A 21,026-nucleotide genomic window follows, 5' to 3' on the forward strand; every position below is an offset into this window, starting at 1 on the left:
TATGAGACGTGCAGCATCTGAAACAACGGATACTGGAAGCCTGTGCTAGCATTTCTTCTGCGGTGTTGCTATCAGTGTGTTAAGAGTGGGAGAAGAGGGTTGCATTGACAATACAACACAATGGGCAGCACTTTGAACACATTTTATAAGTGGCCATAAGCTTGTAAATAACTCATGAAAGAATAAAGTTATGTTAAAACCAAGCAAACCATTGTTTTTCTTGTGAAGTTCTCAATAAGTTTGATGTGTCACATAACCCTCTTCCCATTGAAAAAAATAAAGTTGGATCCAAAATGGCCAACTTCAAAATGGCAACCATGGTAACCACCCATCTTGAAAAGTTTCCCCCTCCCATATACTAATGTGCCACAAACAGGAAGTTGATATCACCAACTATTCCCATTTTATTTAGGTGTATCCATGTAAATGGCCCACCCTGTACATCGTCAAGGCCACATTATCGTTCATTTGCATGAAAGTTAATGATAACAGAACCTAACATACCTGCAGGTTTAGAAGAATAGCTCCTATACGCATTGCTTCACTGACTTCAAGGTTGTACATCAATTGCGCAAAGCGTGGAGGACTCTGGTTGTTCGGTGGTAAAACTTCAATGTAAACAGTGGTTATAGAGCTTCTGTAATCAACAAAAGAAACATCTATAATTGACAGCTTTAAGGGTAACTAAAAGGAGATTAGATCTTGATATAAAGGAAATTGAAAACGTAGAAAATGTGTAATTGTTATCCTGAAAGATTTACAGTAGAGATGAACCAATCTTTTGAAATTTGAATTTACCAGCTTCACTGTACCTTCCAAGAAAATAAGTTTGGCAGAGAATAAATTTACAATGAAGCTAAATGCTGCAATGCCTTTTTTATCTGGTAAAAAATGTATAACACTGAAGTCTCTCATAACTGTACTAAACCCCATTGAAATCTTTCCATGTGATTTCATCCTCTATCGCTAGGGTAACATGCATGGTAGTTGGCTGTAACCTACAGCTTATTTAACACCACACTGCATTATCAGACTTTCTATGCTACTTAAATTTAAATTATCTCTAGGCTGTGAAACCCTAAAATGAACTCTGCTTTACCAGCCCACATCTTTTAAACTGTCTGAGATGGCCTCACCTGATTGACTGTGCAAGACCATGTCATTGCAAGACATTATGGGGAAGTCTGTTCTTTATTTGATGCATTCTTGAACAATATGTGAATACGGTATCACACATTTTTTATTCCAATTCTTATTAATTGAATGTCAATTTTTGCAAATTTGCCAAAGTTTGCGAATTTCAGTAAATTTTACATACAGTAGATTTGCATTAGACCTATTCACTTATCTATACCTTACAGCAATCATCTAAAATAGCCAATATTGTAATGAGGTGCAAATAAATTATGTCTGCTTTGCTCCTTTGATACCTTCCTCACATCTGCTTCAGCCAACTAAAAACAGGATAGAGTAAGTCTTTGCTTAATTTTCCAACAGTGCCAACAGACACAAAAGAGAAGGTTTCTGCTGAAACAAGTTACATACTTGTGGAAACTGCATTTCCACAAACTAATATACTTTTTTGTGAGTTTAAATTGTGATATAGGGCAGTACGGTATCAATAAAAGCAAAGGTATTTTATGTTGCAACTATTTTTTGTAGTATTTAAATTTTATATCCCAATTATGCTCAAATTAATCCAGATAACTATATATTTGTATCATACTAATTTCTAAAGACTGAGTCAATCAACATTTTTAAGGAGAAGAAAATAGCATAATGTTTAAAAAATGCAATAGTAAGTGGAAAAATATCACAATACATAAATTTATATAAAAAATGATGATTACGCTTAGAAAAAATGCAGTTGTTGACCATATCTGTCACGAGTAGGTAAGGCTGGCCTGGGAGATCTGGGGGTAGAAGATCACTGTGCATTGTGAATCGCAGATCTTCCATTTAGCCTATGTATTTGGATCTCATATTAAATTGATTTGGCTTCCTTAGGTGCTGAAGAGGTTAAATGCCCTTTATATGCTGGTCAGATACAGGCAGCTCCATTTCAGCTGCTTCTGATGTGGTTGTTAACTCTTCCTATAAAACCTGGCCAGACTCTCTCTGTCCTGCCCATGAAAGTTCTGCTTCCTTGCTCTTAGGAGACACTGTGCTGAATAGGAGTTTATTGTTGTGATTGGAGATTCATCTTCCAGTGCTGTGTGCTAAAGCTAAGTAGTTGAAGTTTGAAGTTTGAGTTGCAGTGTTCTGTAGGTTACTGTTTCAAGTGTGTTTATTCCCTGGTCCCTTTTCCTTTTTAGTTTACTCTTCCCTGTCCCTATTCTCCCCCTATTGTTGGTTAGTGATTTTGTATGGTAGAGGTTTTCTGTTATCCCTGTTCTGTCTTTATGTGGTGTACCTTTTATTGCTGTCCTCATGGTGTGGGGAAGGGGACAGATTAGGGTTTTTACAGGAACATAGTAAGGTTGGAGACTAGGGCCTATCTGTTGTGAATTCTGTGGCTGAATTCACTCCTGTGGTCACAAGTGGTACTGCAGCTTCTGAGCTTCTTCCCTCAGGTGTTCTGGTGAGCTCGTTGGCTGCTTTGTTATTTAACTCCACCTGATTCTGTCTTCCTTGCTCCTTGTCAATGTTCCAGTGTTGGATCTGAGCTTCTGGATCTTTCCTGTGGCCTGCTGCTCTGCTTAGATAAGTGCTTCTTTGCTTTTGTTGCTACTTTTTCTGTCCAGCTTGTCTTTTGTTTTGCTGGAAGCTCTGAGACACAAAGGGTGTACCGCCGTGCCGTTAGTTCGGCACGGTGGGTCTTTTTGCCCCCTTTGCGTGGTTTTTTGCTTTAGGGTTTTTTGTAGACTGCAAAGTTCTCTTTGCTATCCTCGCTCTATCTAGAATATCGGGCCTCACTTTGCTGAATCTATTTCATCCCTACGTTTGTCTTTTCATCTTGCTACAGTCATTATATGTGGGGGGCTGCCTTTTCCTTTGGGGTATTTCTCTGAGGCAAGTCAGGCTTGATTTTCTATCTTCAGGCTAGTCAGCTCCTCAGGCTGTGCCGAGTTGCATAGGTAGTGTCAGGCGCAATCCACAGCTGCCTTTAGTTGTGTTTAGGTTAGGTTCAGGTATTGCGGTCTACAGAGATTCCACGTCTCAGAGCTCGTTCTATTGTTTTTGGGTTATTGTCAGATCACTGTGTGTGCTCTGATTGCTGGCACACTGTGTCACTGGATTGCCTACATAACAGTACAAGGAGCCAACCTAATGATTCTCAATAGAGGGAAAAAAGAAGTTCTGACATCATTTTTTTTTCTCAGCTCTGTGTTCAGTCTTTTTTTCCCCTAGACATTTGGGTGTTTCAGGACACAGGTGTGGACATGGATATTCAGGGTCTGTGCTCTTCAATGGATAATCTCGTTACACATGTACAAAGGATTCAAGATACTATTGATCAGAAATCTATGTTAGAATCAAGAATTCCTATTCCTGATTTGTTTTTTGGTGATAGAACTAAGTTTCTTAATTTCAAAAATAATTGTAAGCTATTTCTGGCCTTGAAACCTCATTCTTCTGGTAATCCTATTCAACAGGTTTTGATTATTATTTCTTTTTTGCGCGGCGACCCTCAGGACTGGGCATTTTCTCTTGCGCCAGGAGACCCTGCATTGAGTAATGTCAATGCGTTTTTCCTGGCGCTCGGATTGCTTTACGATGAGCCTAATTCAGTGGATCAGGCTGAGAAAAATTTGCTGGCTTTGTGCCGGGTCAGGATGATATAGAAGTATATTGTCAGAAATTTAGGAAGTGGTCAGTACTCACTCTGTGGAATGAATCTGCGCTGGCAGCTTTGTTCAGAAAGGGTCTCTCTGAGGCTCTTAAGGATGTCATGGTGGGTTTTCCTATGCCTGCTGGTTTGAATGAGTCAATGTCTTTGGCCATTCAGATCGGTCGACGCTTGCGCGAGCGTAATTCTGTGCACCATTTGGCGGTATTGTCTAAGATTAAACCTGAGCCTATGCAGTGCGATAGGACTATGACCAGAGTTGAACGGCAAGAACACAGACGTCTGAATGGTCTGTGTTTCTACTGTGGTGATTCCACTCATGCTATTTCTGATTGTCCTAAGCGCACTAAGCGGTTCGATAGGTCTACCGTCATTGGTACTGTACAATCCAAATTCCTTCTGTCCATTACCTTGATATGCTCTTTGTCATCGTATTCTGTCATGGCGTTTGTGGATTCAGGCGCTGCCCTGAATCTGATGGATTTGGATTATGCTAAACGTTGTGGGTTTTTCTTGGAGCCTTTGCGGTGTCCTATTCCGTTGAGAGGAATTGATGCTACACCTTTGGCCAAGAATAAACCTCAGTACTGGACCCAGCTGACCATGTGCATGGCTCCTGCACATCAGGAAGTTATTCGCTTTCTGGTGCTACATAATCTGCATGATGTGGTCGTGTTGGGGTTGCCATGGCTGCAAACCCATAATCCAGTATTAGATTGGAACTCTATGTCGGTATGCAGCTGGGGTTGTCAGGGGGTACATGGTGATGTTCCATTTTTGTCTATTTCGTCATCCACTCCTTCTGAGGTCCCAGAGTTCTTGTCTGATTATCAGGATGTATTTGAAGAGCCCAAGTCCGATGCCCTACCTCCGCATAGGGATTGTGATTGTGCTATCAATTTGATTCCTGGTAGTAAATTCCCTAAAGGTCGATTATTTAATTTATCCGTGCCTGAACACGCCGCTATGCGCAGTTATGTGAAGGAATCCCTGGAGAAGGGACATATTCGCCCATCGTCATCCCCACTGGGAGCAGGGTTCTTTTTTGTAGCCAAGAAGGATGGTTCGCTGAGACCGTGTATTGATTACCGCCTTCTTAATAAGATCACTGTTAAATTTCAGTATCCCTTGCCATTGTTATCTGACTTGTTTGCTCGGATTAAGGGGGCTAGTTGGTTCACTAAGATAGATCTTCGTGGTGCGTATAATCTGGTGAGAATCAGGCAAGGAGATGAATGGAAAACTGCATTTAATACGCCCGAGGGTCATTTTGAGTATCTAGTGATGCCGTTCGGACTTGCCAATGCTCCATCTGTGTTTCAGTCTTTTATGCATGACATCTTCCGTGAGTATCTGGATAAATTCCTAATTGTTTACTTGGATGACATTTTGATCTTCTCAAATGATTGGGACTCTCATGTGAAGCAGGTCAGAATGGTTTTCCAGGTCCTGCGTGCTAATTCTTTGTTTGTGAAGGGATCAAAGTGTCTCTTCGGTGTGCAGAAAGTTTCATTTTTGGGGTTCATCTTTTCCCCTTCTACTATCGAGATGGATCCGGTTAAGGTCCAAGCCATCCAGGATTGGACTCAGCCGACATCTCTGAAAAGTCTGCAAAAATTCCTGGGCTTTGCTAATTTTTATCGTCGCTTCATCTGTAATTTTTCTAGCATTGCCAAACCATTGACCGATTTGACCAAGAAGGGTGCTGATTTGGTTAATTGGTCTTCTGCTGCTGTGGAAGCTTTTCAGGAGTTGAAGCATCGTTTTTGTTCTGTCCCTGTGTTGTGTCAACCAGATGTTTCTCTTCCGTTCCAGGTCGAGGTTGATGCTTCTGAGATTGGAGCAGGGGCGGTTTTGTCACATAGAGGTTCTGGTTGCTCAGTGTTGAAACCATGTGCTTTCTTTTCCAGGAAGTTTTCGGCTGCTGAGCGTAATTATGATGTGGGCAACCGAGAGTTGCTGGCCATGAAGTGGGCATTCGAGGAATGGCGTCATTGGCTTGAAGGAGCTAAGCATCGCGTGGTGGTATTGACTGATCATAAGAACCTTACTTATCTCGAGTCTGCGAAGCGCTTGAATCCTAGACAGGCCCGTTGGTCGTTATTTTTTGCCCGCTTCGATTTTGTGATTTCGTACCTTCCGGGCTCTAAAAATGTGAAGGCGGATGCTCTGTCTAGGAGTTTTGTGCCCGACTCTCCGGGTTCATCTGAGCCGGCGAGTATCCTCAAGGAAGGAGTCATTGTGTCTGCCATCTCCCCTGATTTGCGGCGAGTGTTGCAAAAATTTCAGGCGAATAAACCTGATCGTTGTCCGGCGGAGAAACTGTTCATCCGTGATAGGTGGACTAGTAAAGTTATCTCTGAACTTCATTGTTCGGTGTTGGCTGGTCATCCTGGAATCTTTGGTACCAGAGAGTTAGTGGCTAGATCCTTCTGGTGGCCATCTCTGTCACGGGATGTACGTACTTTTGTGCAGTCCTGTGGGATTTGTGCTAGGGCTAAGCCCTGCTGTTCACATGCCAGTGGGTTGCTTTTGCCCTTGCCGGTCCCAAAGAGGCCTTGGACACATATTTCGATGGATTTCATTTCTGACCTTCCCGTTTCTCAAAAGATGTCAGTCATTTGGGTGGTCTGTGATCGCTTTTCTAAAATGGTCCATCTGGTGCCCTTGGTTAAATTGCCTTCCTCCTCTGATTTGGTGCCTTTGTTCTTCCAGCATGTGGTTCGTTTGCATGGCATTCCTGAGAATATTGTTTCTGACAGAGGTTCCCAGTTTGTTTCAAGGTTTTGGCGAGCCTTTTGTGGTAGGATGGGCATTGACCTGTCTTTTTCCTCGGCTTTCCATCCTCAGACTAATGACCAGACCGAACGAACCATCAGACCTTGGAAACATGTCTGAGATGTTTTGTTTCTGCAGACCAGGATGATTGGGTGTCCTTTTTGCCGTTGGCTGAGTTCGCCCTTAATAATCGGGTCAGCTCGGCTACCTTGGTCTCTCCATTTTTCTGCAATTCTGGGTTCCATCCTCGTTTCTCTTCAGGACAGGTTGAGTCTTCGGACTGTCCTGGTGTGGATTCTGTGGTGGACAGGTTGCAGCAGATCTGGACTCAGGTAGTGGACAATTTGACCTTGTCCCAGGAGAAGGCTCAACTTTTCGCTAATCGCAGACGCCGTGTGGGTCCCCGACTTCGTGTTGGGGATCTGGTTTGGTTATCTTCTCGTCATATTCCTATGAAGGTTTCCTCTCCTAAATTTAAACCTCGTTTTATTGGTCCGTATAGGATTTCTGAGATTCTCAATCCTGTGTCTTTTCGTCTGACCCTCCCAGACTCCTTTTCCATACATAATGTATTCCATAGGTCGTTGTTGCGGAGATACGTGGCACCTGTGGTTCCATCTGTTGAGCCTCCTGCCCCGGTTTTGGTGGAGGGGGAATTGGAGTATATTGTGGAGAAAATTTTGGATTCTCGTGTTTCTAGACGGAAACTCCAGTATCTGGTTAAATGGAAGGGTTATGCTCAGGAAGATAATTCCTGGGTTTTTGCCTCTGATGTCCATGCTCCAGATCTTGTTCGTGCCTTTCATGTGGCTCATCCTGGTCGGCCTGGGGGCTCTGGTGAGGGTTCGGTGACCCCTCCTCAAGGGGGGGGTACTGTTGTGAATTCTGTGGCTGAATTCACTCCTGTGGTCACAAGTGGTACTGCAGCTTCTGAGCTTCTTCCCTCAGGTGTTCTGGTGAGCTCGTTGGCTGCTTTGTTATTTAACTCCACCTGATTCTGTCTTCCTTGCTCCTTGTCAATGTTCCAGTGTTGGATCTGAGCTTCTGGATCTTTCCTGTGGCCTGCTGCTCTGCTTAGATAAGTGCTTCTTTGCTTTTGTTGCTACTTTTTCTGTCCAGCTTGTCTTTTGTTTTGCTGGAAGCTCTGAGACGCAAAGGGTGTACCGCCGTGCCGTTAGTTCGGCACGGTGGGTCTTTTTGCCCCCTTTGCGTGGTTTTTTGCTTTAGGGTTTTTTGTAGACTGCAAAGTTCTCTTTGCTATCCTCGCTCTATCTAGAATATCGAGCCTCACTTTGCTGAATCTATTTCATCCCTACGTTTGTCTTTTCATCTTGCTACAGTCATTATATGTGGGGGGCTGCCTTTTCCTTTGGGGTATTTCTCTGAGGCAAGTCAGGCTTGTTTTTCTATCTTCAGGCTAGTCAGCTCCTCAGGCTGTGCCGAGTTGCATAGGTAGTGTCAGGCGCAATCCACAGCTGCCTTTAGTTGTGTTTAGGTTAGGTTCAGGTATTGCGGTCTACAGAGATTCCACGTCTCAGAGCTCGTTCTATTGTTTTTGGGTTATTGTCAGATCACTTTGTGTGCTCTGATTGCAGGCACACTGTGTCACTGGATTGCCTACATAACACCTATCTACCTATAACAGTACCCCCAGAACAGGGATAGTTAGGGTTCCCAGCTCCAGTAACAGTTTGAGGCCCCTCTTTCTTACTGAAGACCATCAAAACGGGACAATATCATAGACACATTAAAAAAATATTAATAAGTTCAGCCAAACAAAAAAGATAACTATGTGCATCAAAATAGGTGCTAAATCTCCTTCAATCAAAATTCTGAAAATGTACTTATATTATATTTATACATACCTTCTTTGTGCTAGAGGAGCGTTGTCAGAAGCTTTAACCGTAAGGGCAAATGAGTCCCCGACAATCAGCGTTACTCCTGGGGTGATGGTGATGACTCCTGTTTTGCTATTAATGACAAACTTTCCCTGAGCTCCCGCTAAGATTTCATATGTAATCTGACCATTTACACCTTCATCTGCATCAACAGCTGTAAGCTGGAGATAAAGAAGAACACAAGAAAAACATTTAATTTAAAAAATTCTGTTTCTCCGTGACTTTAAAACAGATTATGTTAAGATTAGAAGAAACTTTTCCATTTAGAGAAAAAAAGGTTCTTAAGCATTCATCAAATGGGATTAAAAAATGATACTAAATAATAAATGGTAATAGCACATTTCTGAAATATTTCAGGAAGCAGGAAATTAATCAGTTCATAACAACATAGTTGCTAATGTAATGCACTGGGATTATCAGTTGAAAACTAACCAAGGACAAGCTCTGCTTTGAATTTGTATGTTTTTAGCAGAGCATGTTTTATCCTAGCAAGAAGTTTACGTTCATAAGAATTAGGATTTCAAGTCTATTGAAGGCAAGGATGGATTTTAGTTATGGAAGGTCTTGTACAATGAATTGGGGACATTATACCAGGGTAGGGGATTTTATACCAGAATTTGGGGAAATTATACCAGGATGGGAACATTATATCAGAAATGGGGACATTAAACCAGGATGGAAAATATTATACCAGAAATTAGGACATTATACCATGATGGGGACATTATACCAGGATGAAGACATTATATCAGAATTGGAACATTATACCTGGATGGGTAGCTTTATGACAGAATGGTGACATTATACCAGATTGACAGACATTATACCAGGGAGAGGACTTTTTACCAGGATAGGTGGCATTATATCAGAATTGGGACATTATACCAGAATGGGGACATTATACCCAGATGAAGGACATTATACCAGTATCCTGACATTATACAAAGATGGTGCCCCGGATGGGGAAAATGTTATAGAGTCGGGTCCAATATGGAGCAGAATATTACAAGAAGGAGCCAGTAGAAATACATTAGTATATACGGGGCGAACATGTATGTCTTTATAGGATCTAGAACACTACAAGGGCCCATACAGCTTACCAACATGTACATGAGAGCCAAGGTCCAATTTTGCAGTGGGGCTCATTGGACTCTAATGACTACACTGCCAATGAGGATTGCGATAAACTAACATGGCACAAGCCATTGACTGATGTCATATAATGTGTCAAATTACGCTTTTTACGTAACATCCCAGTGCTGTGTTATCTGTGTGTGAATGTAATCTTGGCTACATCTGTGTATAAGCCACAATCAATGAATAACTGAAGAGATACAGTAAATTGCAACACAACAGCAATTGTATATTGAGGGGTTTACATACTGTATGAGTGAAATTTATGACACTTCTACAGGACATGTCATAAAAGTATAATAAATGTGGAAACAATCCGTAGAACCCAAGCCTATCTCCAGTATTGCAGTACCCAGTCCCTAATTTTGATTGATGCTGCAGAGTGGGAAAGAAAATGACCAAGAAGAAGAGTGCCGGGATGCTACGCCAGATGACCTGACTTCCACAGTCACCAAACCTGAACCCAATCGAGATGGTTTGAGGTGAGCTGGACCGCAGAGTGAAGGTAAAAGGGCCAACAAGTGCTAAGCATCTCTGGGAGCTCCTTCAAGATTGTTGGAAGACCATTCCCAGTGACTACCTGTTGAAGCTCATCAAGAGAATGCCAAGAGTGTGCAAAGCAGTCATCAAAGCAAAAGGTGGCTACTTTGAAGAACCTAGAATATAAGACATAATTTCAGTTGTTTCACACTTTTTTGTTAAGTATGTAATTCCACATGTGTTCATTCATAGTTTTGATGCCTTCAGTGTGAATGAACAATTTTCATAGTCAAAAAAGTATAGAAAAATCTTTAAATGAGAAGGTGTGTCCAAACTTTTGGTCTGTACTGTACCTGTAGGTCATCTCCTCCTATATATAGTATATACCTGTATGTCATCTGCTCCTGTATATATTATATACCTGTGTGTCATCTCCTCCTGTATAAAGTATATACCTCTAAGTCATCTCCTCCTGTATATAGTATATACCTGTGTGTCATCTGCTCCTGTATATAGTATATACCTGTGTGTCTTCTCCTCCTGTATATAGTGTATACCTGTATGTCATCTCCTCCTGTATATAGTGTGTACCTGTACATCATCTCCTCCTGTATTAGACCTCATTCACACGTTATTTGGTCAGTATTTTTACCTCAGTATTTGTAAGCTAAATTGGCAGCCTGATAAATCCCCAGCCAACAGGAAGCCCTCCCCTCTGGCAGTATGTATTAGCTCACACATACACATAATAGACAGGTCATGTGACTGACAGCTGCCGTATTTCCTATATGGTACATTTGTTGCTCTTGTAGTTTGTCTGCTTATTAATCAGATTTTTATTTTTGAAGGATAATACCAGACTTGTGTGTGTTTTAGGGTGAGTTTCATGTGTCAAGTTGTGTGTGTTGAGTTGCGTGTGGTGACATGCATGTAGCGACTTTTGTGAGATGAGTTTTGTGGGGCGACATGCGTGTAGCAACTTTTTGTGTGTTGAGTTGCATGTGACAGGTTAGTGTAGCAAGTTGTGTGCAGCAAGTTTTGCGCATGGCGAGTTTGGCGCGTGGTGAGTTTTATGTGTGGTGAGTTTTGAGTTTGTGCAAGTTTTGTGTGAGGCAACTTTTGCATGTGTTGCAACTTTTGTGCATGTGGCAATTTTTCCTCGTGTGAAAGTTTTGCCTGTGGTGAGTTTTCCATGAGGTGAGTTTTGCACGCGTGGCTAGTTTTGTGTGAGCCTAGTTTTGCACGTCGTGAGTTTTTAGCGGTGACTTTTGTGTTTCGACTTTTATGTGGCGAGGTTGGTGTATGTGTGGTGAAATGTGTGCTGAGGGTGGTATATGTGTTCAAGCATGTGGTAATGTGTGGCACATTTTGTGTGTGTGTTCATATCCCCGTGTGTGGTAAGTATCCCATGTCGGGGCCCCACCTTAGCAACTGTACGGTATATACTCTTTGGCGCCATCGCTCTCACTCTTTAAGTCCCCCTTGTTAACATCTGGCAGCTGTCAATTTGCCTCCAACACTTTTCCTTTCACTTTTTCCTCATTATGTAGATAGGGGCAAAATTGTTTGGTGAATTGGAAAGCGTAGGTTTAAAATTTCGCCTCACAACATAGCCTATGATGCTCTCGGGGTCCAGACATGTGACTGTGCAAAAAATTTTGTGGCTGTAGCCGCGACTGTGCAGATGCCAATCCTGGACATACACACATACACACACACACACATATTCAGTTTCATATATTAGATGATTTTATATCATGAATATTTAGCAGAGAATTGTCCTTAACCACTGTATTGTTTACTGAGGTCATACAATGCTACATACTGGATATTCCAGGACTTTACTAAATGACAATAAAGATACCTATTTCACAGCCATTTCTTTGTCTTTTGCACAATGTAATAACACAGGTTTCTGGCATGTTGAACTGCATAATTTTGCTTTGTGATATGTCTATGTAAAATTTGCTATATTGCTTTGTAAAGTAAATGTAAACCTGAATATATTTCAAAGGATTTTATAAAAAAATAATGCTAGTTCAGAATAGTGGTATTGAATCTAGCTGTATTAATAATGAATGCAGATCAGAGGGATTAGACACCCATTGTCTTTTCTACAGCAGAAAGAATAATATGACTGGAATGTCTGTAGAGATGGTATGTGAGCAAAATGATTCTGCTAGGAAAGACAAAGGAAAGGTGTAGGTGACTTTGCATAAAGCAGTTGCATTTTTTATTTATAGGCAACATCTATATGTGTATAAAATAAAAAAGATGGTCCAGGATTAGATAGACCTTAATCTTTTTTTGGAACAGCACCACTCTTATCTATGGGTTATGTTAAATTGTCTCATTGTTCAGCTCTGGCAACTGGGGTTTCTTTATCCTAATTAAAAAGGATATGAAGTTCCCAAATTATGTTGGAGAGGTGCCTAAACTTGCACAGGTACTTTTTATAGTGAGTTTGACATCCAAAAACAGCCTAATTACTTAATTTCACTATGTTCAAAATTGAAGATGTATGCACCTTTTTGTGAATTTCTTTAAGGGTGATTTCAGAGAATGTGATAATAATGGCTGCCATCATATATTTCAAGCTGCAACCCATGCTAGTTATGTGTCAGGATAGATTGCAGCCTGAAGAAATATTGCACGAGACATGTGTCTCAACTGCCAGAGGAGCAAAAAATCATCAATAAAAATACTTCAACTGCTCACTCCCCTGCAAAGCAAGACTGGAGCAGAAGAAATAAAAAGGTTCTCCTCAGCTGACTGAGCACAATAGAGTTTTTTCTCCTATGTCAGTCCTGCTCTGTGCTCAGACAGTCTACATGCCTTGCTATAAAACTGTCAGGGTATGTGCACACGTTCAGGAATTTTTGCATTTTCTGTGCATTTTTTGCGATAAAAACACTGTAAAAATGTTCAAAAACGCATACATATGTGTTGTGAATTCTGTGGCAGAGCTCCCTCCTGTGGTCACAAGTGGTACTTCGGCTGATTCTCTCTGTGAGCTTCCGTTGGTGGAGGAGAGTGGTACTGCGGCTTCTGAGTTTCCTTCCTCAGGTGATGTGGTGATGTCGTTAGGTGCTGCTCTATTTAACTCCACCTAGTGCTTTGATCCTGGCCTCCGGTCAATGTTCTAGTTTTGGACCTGTTTCCTCCTGGATCGTTCCTGTGGCCTGCTGCTCTGCATAGCTAAGTTCCGCTTTTGCTATTTTGATTGCTGTTTTTTTCTGTCCGGCTTGCTATTTGTTTTTTTTTGCTTGCTGGAAGCTCTGGGACGCAGAGGGTGTACCTCCGTGCCGTTAGTTCGGTACGGAGGGTCTTTTTGCCCCCTTTGCGTGGTTTTTTGTAGGGTTTTGTGTTGACCGCAAAGTTACCTTTCCTATCCTCGCTCTGTTCAGATAGTCGGGCCTCACTTTGCTAAATCTATTTCATCTCTATGTTTGTCTTTTCATCTTAACTCACAGTCATTATATGTGGGGGCTGCCTTTTCCTTTGGGGTATTTCTCTGAGGCAAGGTAGGCTTATTTTCTATCTTCAGGCTAGCTAGTTTCTCAGGCTGTGCCGAGTTGCATAGGGAGCGTTAGGCGCAATCCACGGCTGCCTCTAGTGTGGTTGGAGAGGATTAGGGATTGCGGTCAGCAGAGTTCCCACGTCTCAGAGCTCGTTCTATGTTTTTGGGTTATTGTCAGGTCACTGTATGTGCTCTGACTTCTATGTCCATTGTGGTACTGAATTACCTTATCATAACAGTACTGGAGGCCCAAAGTACTAATGATTCTCAATAGAGGGAAAAAAGAAGTTCTGAGACCATTTTTTTTTCTCTGCACTGTGTTTTGCCTTTTTTTTCCCCTAGACATTTGGGTGGTTCAGGACACAGGTGTAGCGATGGACATTAAAGGTCTGTCTTCATGTGTGGATCAGCTCACGGCAATAGTACAAAATATTCAAGACTTTGTGGTTCAGAATTCTATGTTAGAACCAAGAATTCCTATTCCTGATTTGTTTTTTGGAGATAGAACTAAATTTCTGAGTTTCAAAAATAATTGTAAACTATTTCTGGCTTTGAAACCTCGCTCCTCTGGTGACCCAGTTCAACAAGTTAGGATCATTATTTCTTTTTTACGTGGCGACCCTCAGGACTGGGCATTTTCTCTTGCGTCAGGAGATCCTGCATTAAGTAATATCGATGCGTTTTTCCTGGCGCTCGGATTGCTGTACGATGAACCTAATTCAGTGGATCAGGCAGAGAAAAATTTGCTGGCTCTGTGTCAGGGTCAGGATGAGATAGAGGTATATTGTCAGAAATTTAGAAAGTGGTCCGTACTCACTCAATGGAATGAAGGTGCGCTCGCAGCTATTTTCAGAAAGGGTCTCTCTGAAGCCCTTAAGGATGTCATGGTGGGATTTCCTATGCCTGCTGGTCTGAATGAGTCTATGTCTTTGGCCAATCAGATCGGTCGACGCTTGCGTGAGCGTAAATCTGTGCACCATTTGGCGGTATTATCTGAGCATAAACCTGAGCCTATGCAGTGCGATAGGACTTTGACCAGAGTTGAACGGCAAGAACACAGACGTCTGAATGGGCTGTGTTTCTACTGTGGTGATTCCACTCATGCTATCTCTGATTGTCCTAAACGCACTAAGCGGTTCGCTAGGTCTGCCACCATTGGTACGGTACAGTCAAAATTTCTTTTGTCCGTTACCTTGATCTGCTCTTTGTCATCTTATTCTGTCATGGCATTTGTGGATTCAGGCGCTGCCCTGAATTTGATGGACTTGGAGTATGCTAGGCGTTGTGGGTTTTTCTTGGAGCCCTTGCAGTGTCCTATTCCATTGAGAGGAATTGATGCTACGCCTTTGGCCAAGAATAAGCCTCAGTACTGGACCCAGCTGACCATGTGCATGGCTCCTGCACATCAGGAGGTTATTCGCTTTCTGGTGTTGCATAATCTGCATGATGTGGTCGTGTTGGGGTTGCCATGGCTACAAGTCCATAATCCAGTATTAGATTGGAAATCCATGTCTGTGTCCAGCTGGGGTTGTCAGGGGGTACATGGCGATGTCCCATTTCTGTCTATTTCGTCATCCACCCCTTCTGAGGTTCCAGAGTTCTTGTCTGATTACCGGGATGTATTTGATGAGCCCAAGTCCGATACCCTACCTCCGCATAGGGATTGTGATTGTGCTATCAATTTGATTCCTGGTAGTAAATTCCCAAAAGGTCGACTGTTTAATTTATCTGTGCCTGAGCACGCCGCTATGCGGAGTTATGTGAAGGAGTCCTTGGATAAGGGGCATATTCGCCCGTCATCGTCGCCATTAGGAGCAGGGTTCTTTTTTGTGGCCAAGAAGGATGGTTCGCTGAGACCTTGTATAGATTACCGCCTTCTAAATAAGATCACGGTTAAATTTCAGTATCCCTTGCCGTTGTTATCTGATTTGCTTGCTCGGATTAAGGGGGCTAGTTGGTTCACCAAGATAGATCTTCGTGGTGCGTATAATCTTGTGCGTATTAAGCGAGGCGATGAACGGAAAACTGCATTTAATACGCCCGAGGGCCATTTTGAGCATCTAGTAATGCCATTCGGACTTGCCAATGCTCCATCAGTGTTTCAGTCTTTTATGCATGACATCTTCCGAGAGTACCTGGATAAATTCCTGATTGTGTACTTGGATGACATTTTGATCTTCTCGGATGATTGGGAGTCTCATGTGAAGCAGGTCAGAACGGTGTTTCAGGTCCTGCGTGCTAATTCTTTGTTTGTGAAGGGATCAAAGTGTCTCTTTGGTGTTCAGAAGGTTTCATTTTTGGGGTTCATCTTTTCCCCTTCTACTATCGAGATGGACCCTGTTAAGGTCCAAGCCATCCATGATTGGACTCAATCTCTGAAAAGTCTGCAAAAGTTCCTGGGCTTTGCTAATTTTTATTGTCGCTTCATCTGCAATTTTTCTAGTATTGCTAAACCATTGACCGATTTGACCAAGAAGGGTGCTGATGTGGTTAATTGGTCTTCTGCTGCTGTGGAAGCTTTTCAAGAGTTGAAGCGTCGTTTTTCTTCTGCCCCTGTGTTGTGTCAACCAGATGTTTCGCTTCCATTCCAGGTCGAGGTTGATGCTTCTGAGATTGGAGCAGGGGCTGTTTTGTCGCAGAGAAGTTCTGATTGCTCGGTGATGAAACCATGCGCCTTCTTTTCCAGGAAGTTTTCGCCTGCTGAGCGAAATTATGATGTTGGCAATCGAGAGTTGCTGGCCATGAAGTGGGCATTCGAGGAGTGGCGTCATTGGCTTGAAGGAGCTAAGCACCGCGTGGTGGTCTTGACTGATCATAAGAACTTGACTTATCTCGAGTCTGCCAAGCGGTTGAATCCTAGACAGGCTTGTTGGTCGCTGTTTTTTGCCCGTTTTGACTTTGTGATTTCGTACCTTCCGGGCTCTAAAAATGTGAAGGCGGATGCTCTGTCTAGGAGTTTTGTGCCTGACTCTCCGGGTTTATTTGAGCCGGCGGGTATTCTCAAAGAGGGAGTAATTGTGTCTGCCATCTCCCCTGATTTGCGGCGGGTGCTGCAAAACTTTCAGGCTAATAAACCTGATCGTTGCCCAGCGGAGAAACTGTTTGTCCCTGATAGGTGGACCAATAAAGTTATCTCTGAGGTTCATTGTTCGGTGTTGGCTGGTCATCCTGGAATCTTTGGTACCAGAGAGTTAGTGGCTAGATCCTTTTGGTGGCCATCTATGTCGCGGGATGTGCGTTCTTTTGTGCAGTCCTGTGGGATTTGTGCTTGGGCTAAGCCCTGCTGTTCTCGTGCCAGTGGGTTGCTTTTGCCCTTGCCGGTCCCGAAGAGGCCTTGGACACATATCTCTATGGATTTTATTTCAGATCTTCCCGTCTCTCAAAAGATGTCAGTCATTTGGGTGGTCTGTGATCGTTTCTCTAAGATGGTCCATTTGGTACCCTTGTCTAAATTACCTTCCTCCTCTGATTTGGTGCCATTGTTCTTCCAGCATGTGGTTTGTTTACATGGCATTCCAGAGAATATCGTTTCTGACAGAGGTTCCCAGTTTGTTTTGAGGTTTTGGCGAGCCTTTTGTGCTAGGATGGACATTGACTTGTCTTTTTCCTCGGCTTTCCATCCTCAGACTAATGGCCAGACCAAACGAACCAATCAGACCTTGGAAACATATCTGAGATGCTTTGTTTCTGCTGATCAGGATGACTGGGTGTCCTTTTTGCCTTTGGCTGAGTTCGCCCTTAATAATTGGGCCAGCTCGGCTACCTTGGTTTCGCCGTTTTTCTGCAACTCTGGGTTCCATCCTCGTTTCTCTTCAGGGCAGGTTGAGTCTTCGGACTGTCCTGGTGTGGATACTGTGGTGGACAGGTTGCAGCAGATTTGGACTCATGTAGTGGACAATTTGACATTGTCCCAGGAGAAGGCTCAACGTTTCGCTAATCGCAGACGCTGTGTGGGTCCTCGACTTCGTGTTGGGGATTTGGTTTGGTTATCTTCTCGTCATATTCCTATGAAGGTTTCCTCTCCTAAGTTTAAACCTCGTTTCATTGGTCCGTATAGGATTTCTGAGGTTCTTAATCCTGTGTTTTTTCGTCTGACCCTTCCAGATTCTTTTTCCACACATAACGTATTCCGTAGGTCATTGTTGCTGAGATACGTGGCACCTATGGTTCCATCTGTTGATCCTCCTGCCCCGGTTTTGGTGGAGGGGGAGTTGGAGTATATTGTGGAGAAGATTTTGGATTCTTGTGTTTCAAGACGGAAACTCCAGTATCTGGTTAAGTGGAAGGGTTATGCTCAGGAAGATAATTCCTGGGTCTTTGCCTCTGATGTCCATGCTCCCGATCTTGTTCGTGCCTTTCTTATGGCTCATCCTGGTCGTCCTGGGGGCTCTGGTGAGGGTTCGGTGACCCCTCCTCAAGGGGGGGTACTGTTGTGAATTCTGTGGCAGAGCTCCCTCCTGTGGTCACAAGTGGTACTTCGGCTGATTCTCTCTGTGAGCTTCCGTTGGTGGAGGAGAGTGGTACTGCGGCTTCTGAGTTTCCTTCCTCAGGTGATGTGGTGATGTCCTTAGGTGCTGCTCTATTTAACTCCACCTAGTGCTTTGATCCTGGCCTCCGGTCAATGTTCTAGTATTGGACCTGTTTCCTCCTGGATCGTTCCTGTGGCCTGCTGCTCTGCATAGCTAAGTTCCGCTTTTGCTATTTTGATTGCTGTTTTTTTCTGTCCGGCTTGCTATTTGTTTTTTTTTGCTTGCTGGAAGCTCTGGGACGCAGAGGGTGTACCTCCGTGCCGTTAGTTCGGTACGGAGGGTCTTTTTGCCCCCTTTGCGTGGTTTTTTGTAGGGTTTTGTGTTGACCGCAAAGTTACCTTTCCTATCCTCGCTCTGTTCAGATAGTCGGGCCTCACTTTGCTAAATCTATTTCATCTCTATGTTTGTCTTTTCATCTTAACTCACAGTCATTATATGTGGGGGCTGCCTTTTCCTTTGGGTTATTTCTCTGAGGCAAGGTAGGCTTATTTTCTATCTTCAGGCTAGCTAGTTTCTCAGGATGTGCCGAGTTGCATAGGGAGCGTTAGGCGCAATCCACGGCTGCCTCTAGTGTGGTTGGAGAGGATTAGGGATTTCGGTCAACAGAGTTCCCACGTCTCAGAGCTCGTTCTATGTTTTTGGGATATTGTCAGGTCACTGTATGTGCTCTGACTTCTATGTCCATTGTGGTACTGAATTACCTTATCATAACACATATGCATCCTATCATTTGGAATGCATTCCGCATTTTTTATGCACATGATGCATTTTTTCCGCAAAAAAACGCATTGCGGAAAAATAAGCATCATGTTCATTATTTTTGTGGATTTTATGTGGATTTCCCATTATATTATGGCATTTGGAGTGTCTGGGAAAAAACGCAAAAAATCCGCTGAAAATCCGCAAAAAAAACGCACAAAATCGCATAAAAAACGCATAGAAAACACAAAAAAATCGCATGCAGATTTCTGGCAGAAATGTCCGGTTTTTGTCAGGAAATTTCTGCGAGAAATCCTGACGTGTGCACATACCCTTCATCTCTAAACTCCTCGAACGCCTGGTCCACTCCCGTCTTACCCGCTATCTCTCAGATAACTCTCTTCTCGACCCTCTTCAATCTGGCTTCAGCTCTTTACACTCTACTGAAACTGCCCTCACTAAAGTCTCTAATGACCTACTAACAGCTAAATCTAATGGTCGCTGCTCCATGCTAATTCTCTTGGATCTCTCCGCAGCATTCGATACTGTGGATCATCAGCTCCTCCTCAATATGCTCCGCTCCATCGGCCTCAAGGACACCGTTCTCTCCTGGCTCTCCTCCTATCTCTCTGACCGATCCCTCACTGTATCTTTTGCTGGTTCCTCCTCCTCTCACCTTCCACTTACTGTTGGGGTTCCTCAAGGATCAGTCCTAGGCCCCCTCCTCTTCTCTTTGTATACTGCCCCTATTGGACAAACAATCAGTAGATTTGGTTTCCAGTACCATCTCTATGCTGACGACACCCAATTATACATCTCTTCTCCTTTTATCAAGCCGACCTTTTAGAAAACACCAGTGATTGTCTTACCGCTGTCTCTAACATCATGTCCTCCCTCTATCTGAAACTGAACCTGTCAAAAACTGAACTCCTCGTGTTCTCTCCCTCTACTAACCTACCTTTGCCTGACATTGCCATCTCCGTGTGCGGTTCCACCATTACTCCACAGCAGCATGCCCACTGCCTTGGGGTCATCCTTGATTCTGAGCTCTCATTCACCCCCCACATCTGATCACTGGCTCGCTCTTCTTATATGCACCTCAAAAACATTTCTAGAATTCGCCCTTTTCTTACTTCCGACTCTGCAAAAACTCTTACTGTTTCACTTATTCATTCCCGTCTGGACTATTGTAACTCTCTACTAATCGGCCTCCCTCTTACCAAACTCTCCCCGCTCCAATCTGTGCTGAATGCTGCAGCCAGGATCATATTCCTCACCTACCGTTACACCGATGCCTCTACCTTGTGCCAGTCATTACACTGGTTATCCATCCACTCCAGAATCCAGTACTAAACTACTACCCTCATCCACAAAGCGCTCCATGGCTCAGCACCACCCTACATCTCCTCTCTGGTCTCAGTCTAGCACCCTACCCTTGCCCTCCGCTCCGCTAATGACCTCAGGTTAGCATCCTCAATAATCAGAACCTCCCACTCCCGTCTCCAAGACTTTACACGTGCTGCGCCGATTCTTTGGAATGTGCTACCTAGGTTAATACGATCAATCCTGTTATGACCTGGTGGTTAGGAGCACCCGGAATGACCTGATAGTTAAACCTCATACAGGACGAGCTCTGGGATGTGGGAGCTCTGCTGACCGCAAGCCCTAATCCTATCACACACACTAAAAATAGCCGTGGAGCGCTCCTGACCAGACCTAGGCGCCTCGTCACAGCCTAAGAACTATCTAGCCCTAGAGATAGAAAATAAAGCCTATCTTGCCTCAGAGAAATTCCCCAAAGGTAAAGGAAGCCCCCCACATATATTGACTGTGAGTTAAGATGAAAGTCAGAAACGCAGAAATGAAACAGGTTTCAGCAAAGGGAGGCCAGACTTACTAAATAGACAGAGGATAGGAAAGGTAACTTTGCGATCAGCACAAAAACCTACAAAAGACCACGCAGAGTGTGCAAAAAAGACCTCCGCACCGACTCACGGTGCGGAGGGGCCACTCTGCATCCCAGAGCTTCCAGCTAGCAAGATGAAATCATGATAACCAGCTGGACAAGAAAACAGTGAACAAATAATGACTATCAGGAACTTAGCTTCTGCAGGAGAAGGCAGGTCACCAGAGAGATCCAGGAGCAAACTGAACCAATGCAAAAACATTGACAGCTGGCATGGAGTAACGATCTGAGA

General features: G+C 43.4%; 1 protein-coding gene across 1 annotated transcript in view; it reads right to left on the bottom strand.

Annotated features, from left to right (window-relative positions):
• Nucleotides 1–21,026, bottom strand: part of PCDH15 (protocadherin related 15) — a 2,320,333-nt gene that overhangs the window by 1,029,508 nt on the left and 1,269,799 nt on the right. Inside the window, exons 15-16 of the mRNA XM_069753541.1 lie at nucleotides 8,434–8,627; nucleotides 505–637 (exon numbers count right to left, since the gene is read on the bottom strand). Coding sequence (XP_069609642.1) covers nucleotides 505–637; nucleotides 8,434–8,627 — 327 coding nt within the window. The remainder of the gene's footprint in view (nucleotides 1–504; nucleotides 638–8,433; nucleotides 8,628–21,026) is intronic.

The sequence above is a fragment of the Ranitomeya imitator genome, chromosome 2, assembly GCF_032444005.1.
Source record: "Ranitomeya imitator isolate aRanImi1 chromosome 2, aRanImi1.pri, whole genome shotgun sequence".
In the NCBI taxonomy this organism is placed as follows: Eukaryota; Metazoa; Chordata; class Amphibia; order Anura; family Dendrobatidae; genus Ranitomeya; species Ranitomeya imitator.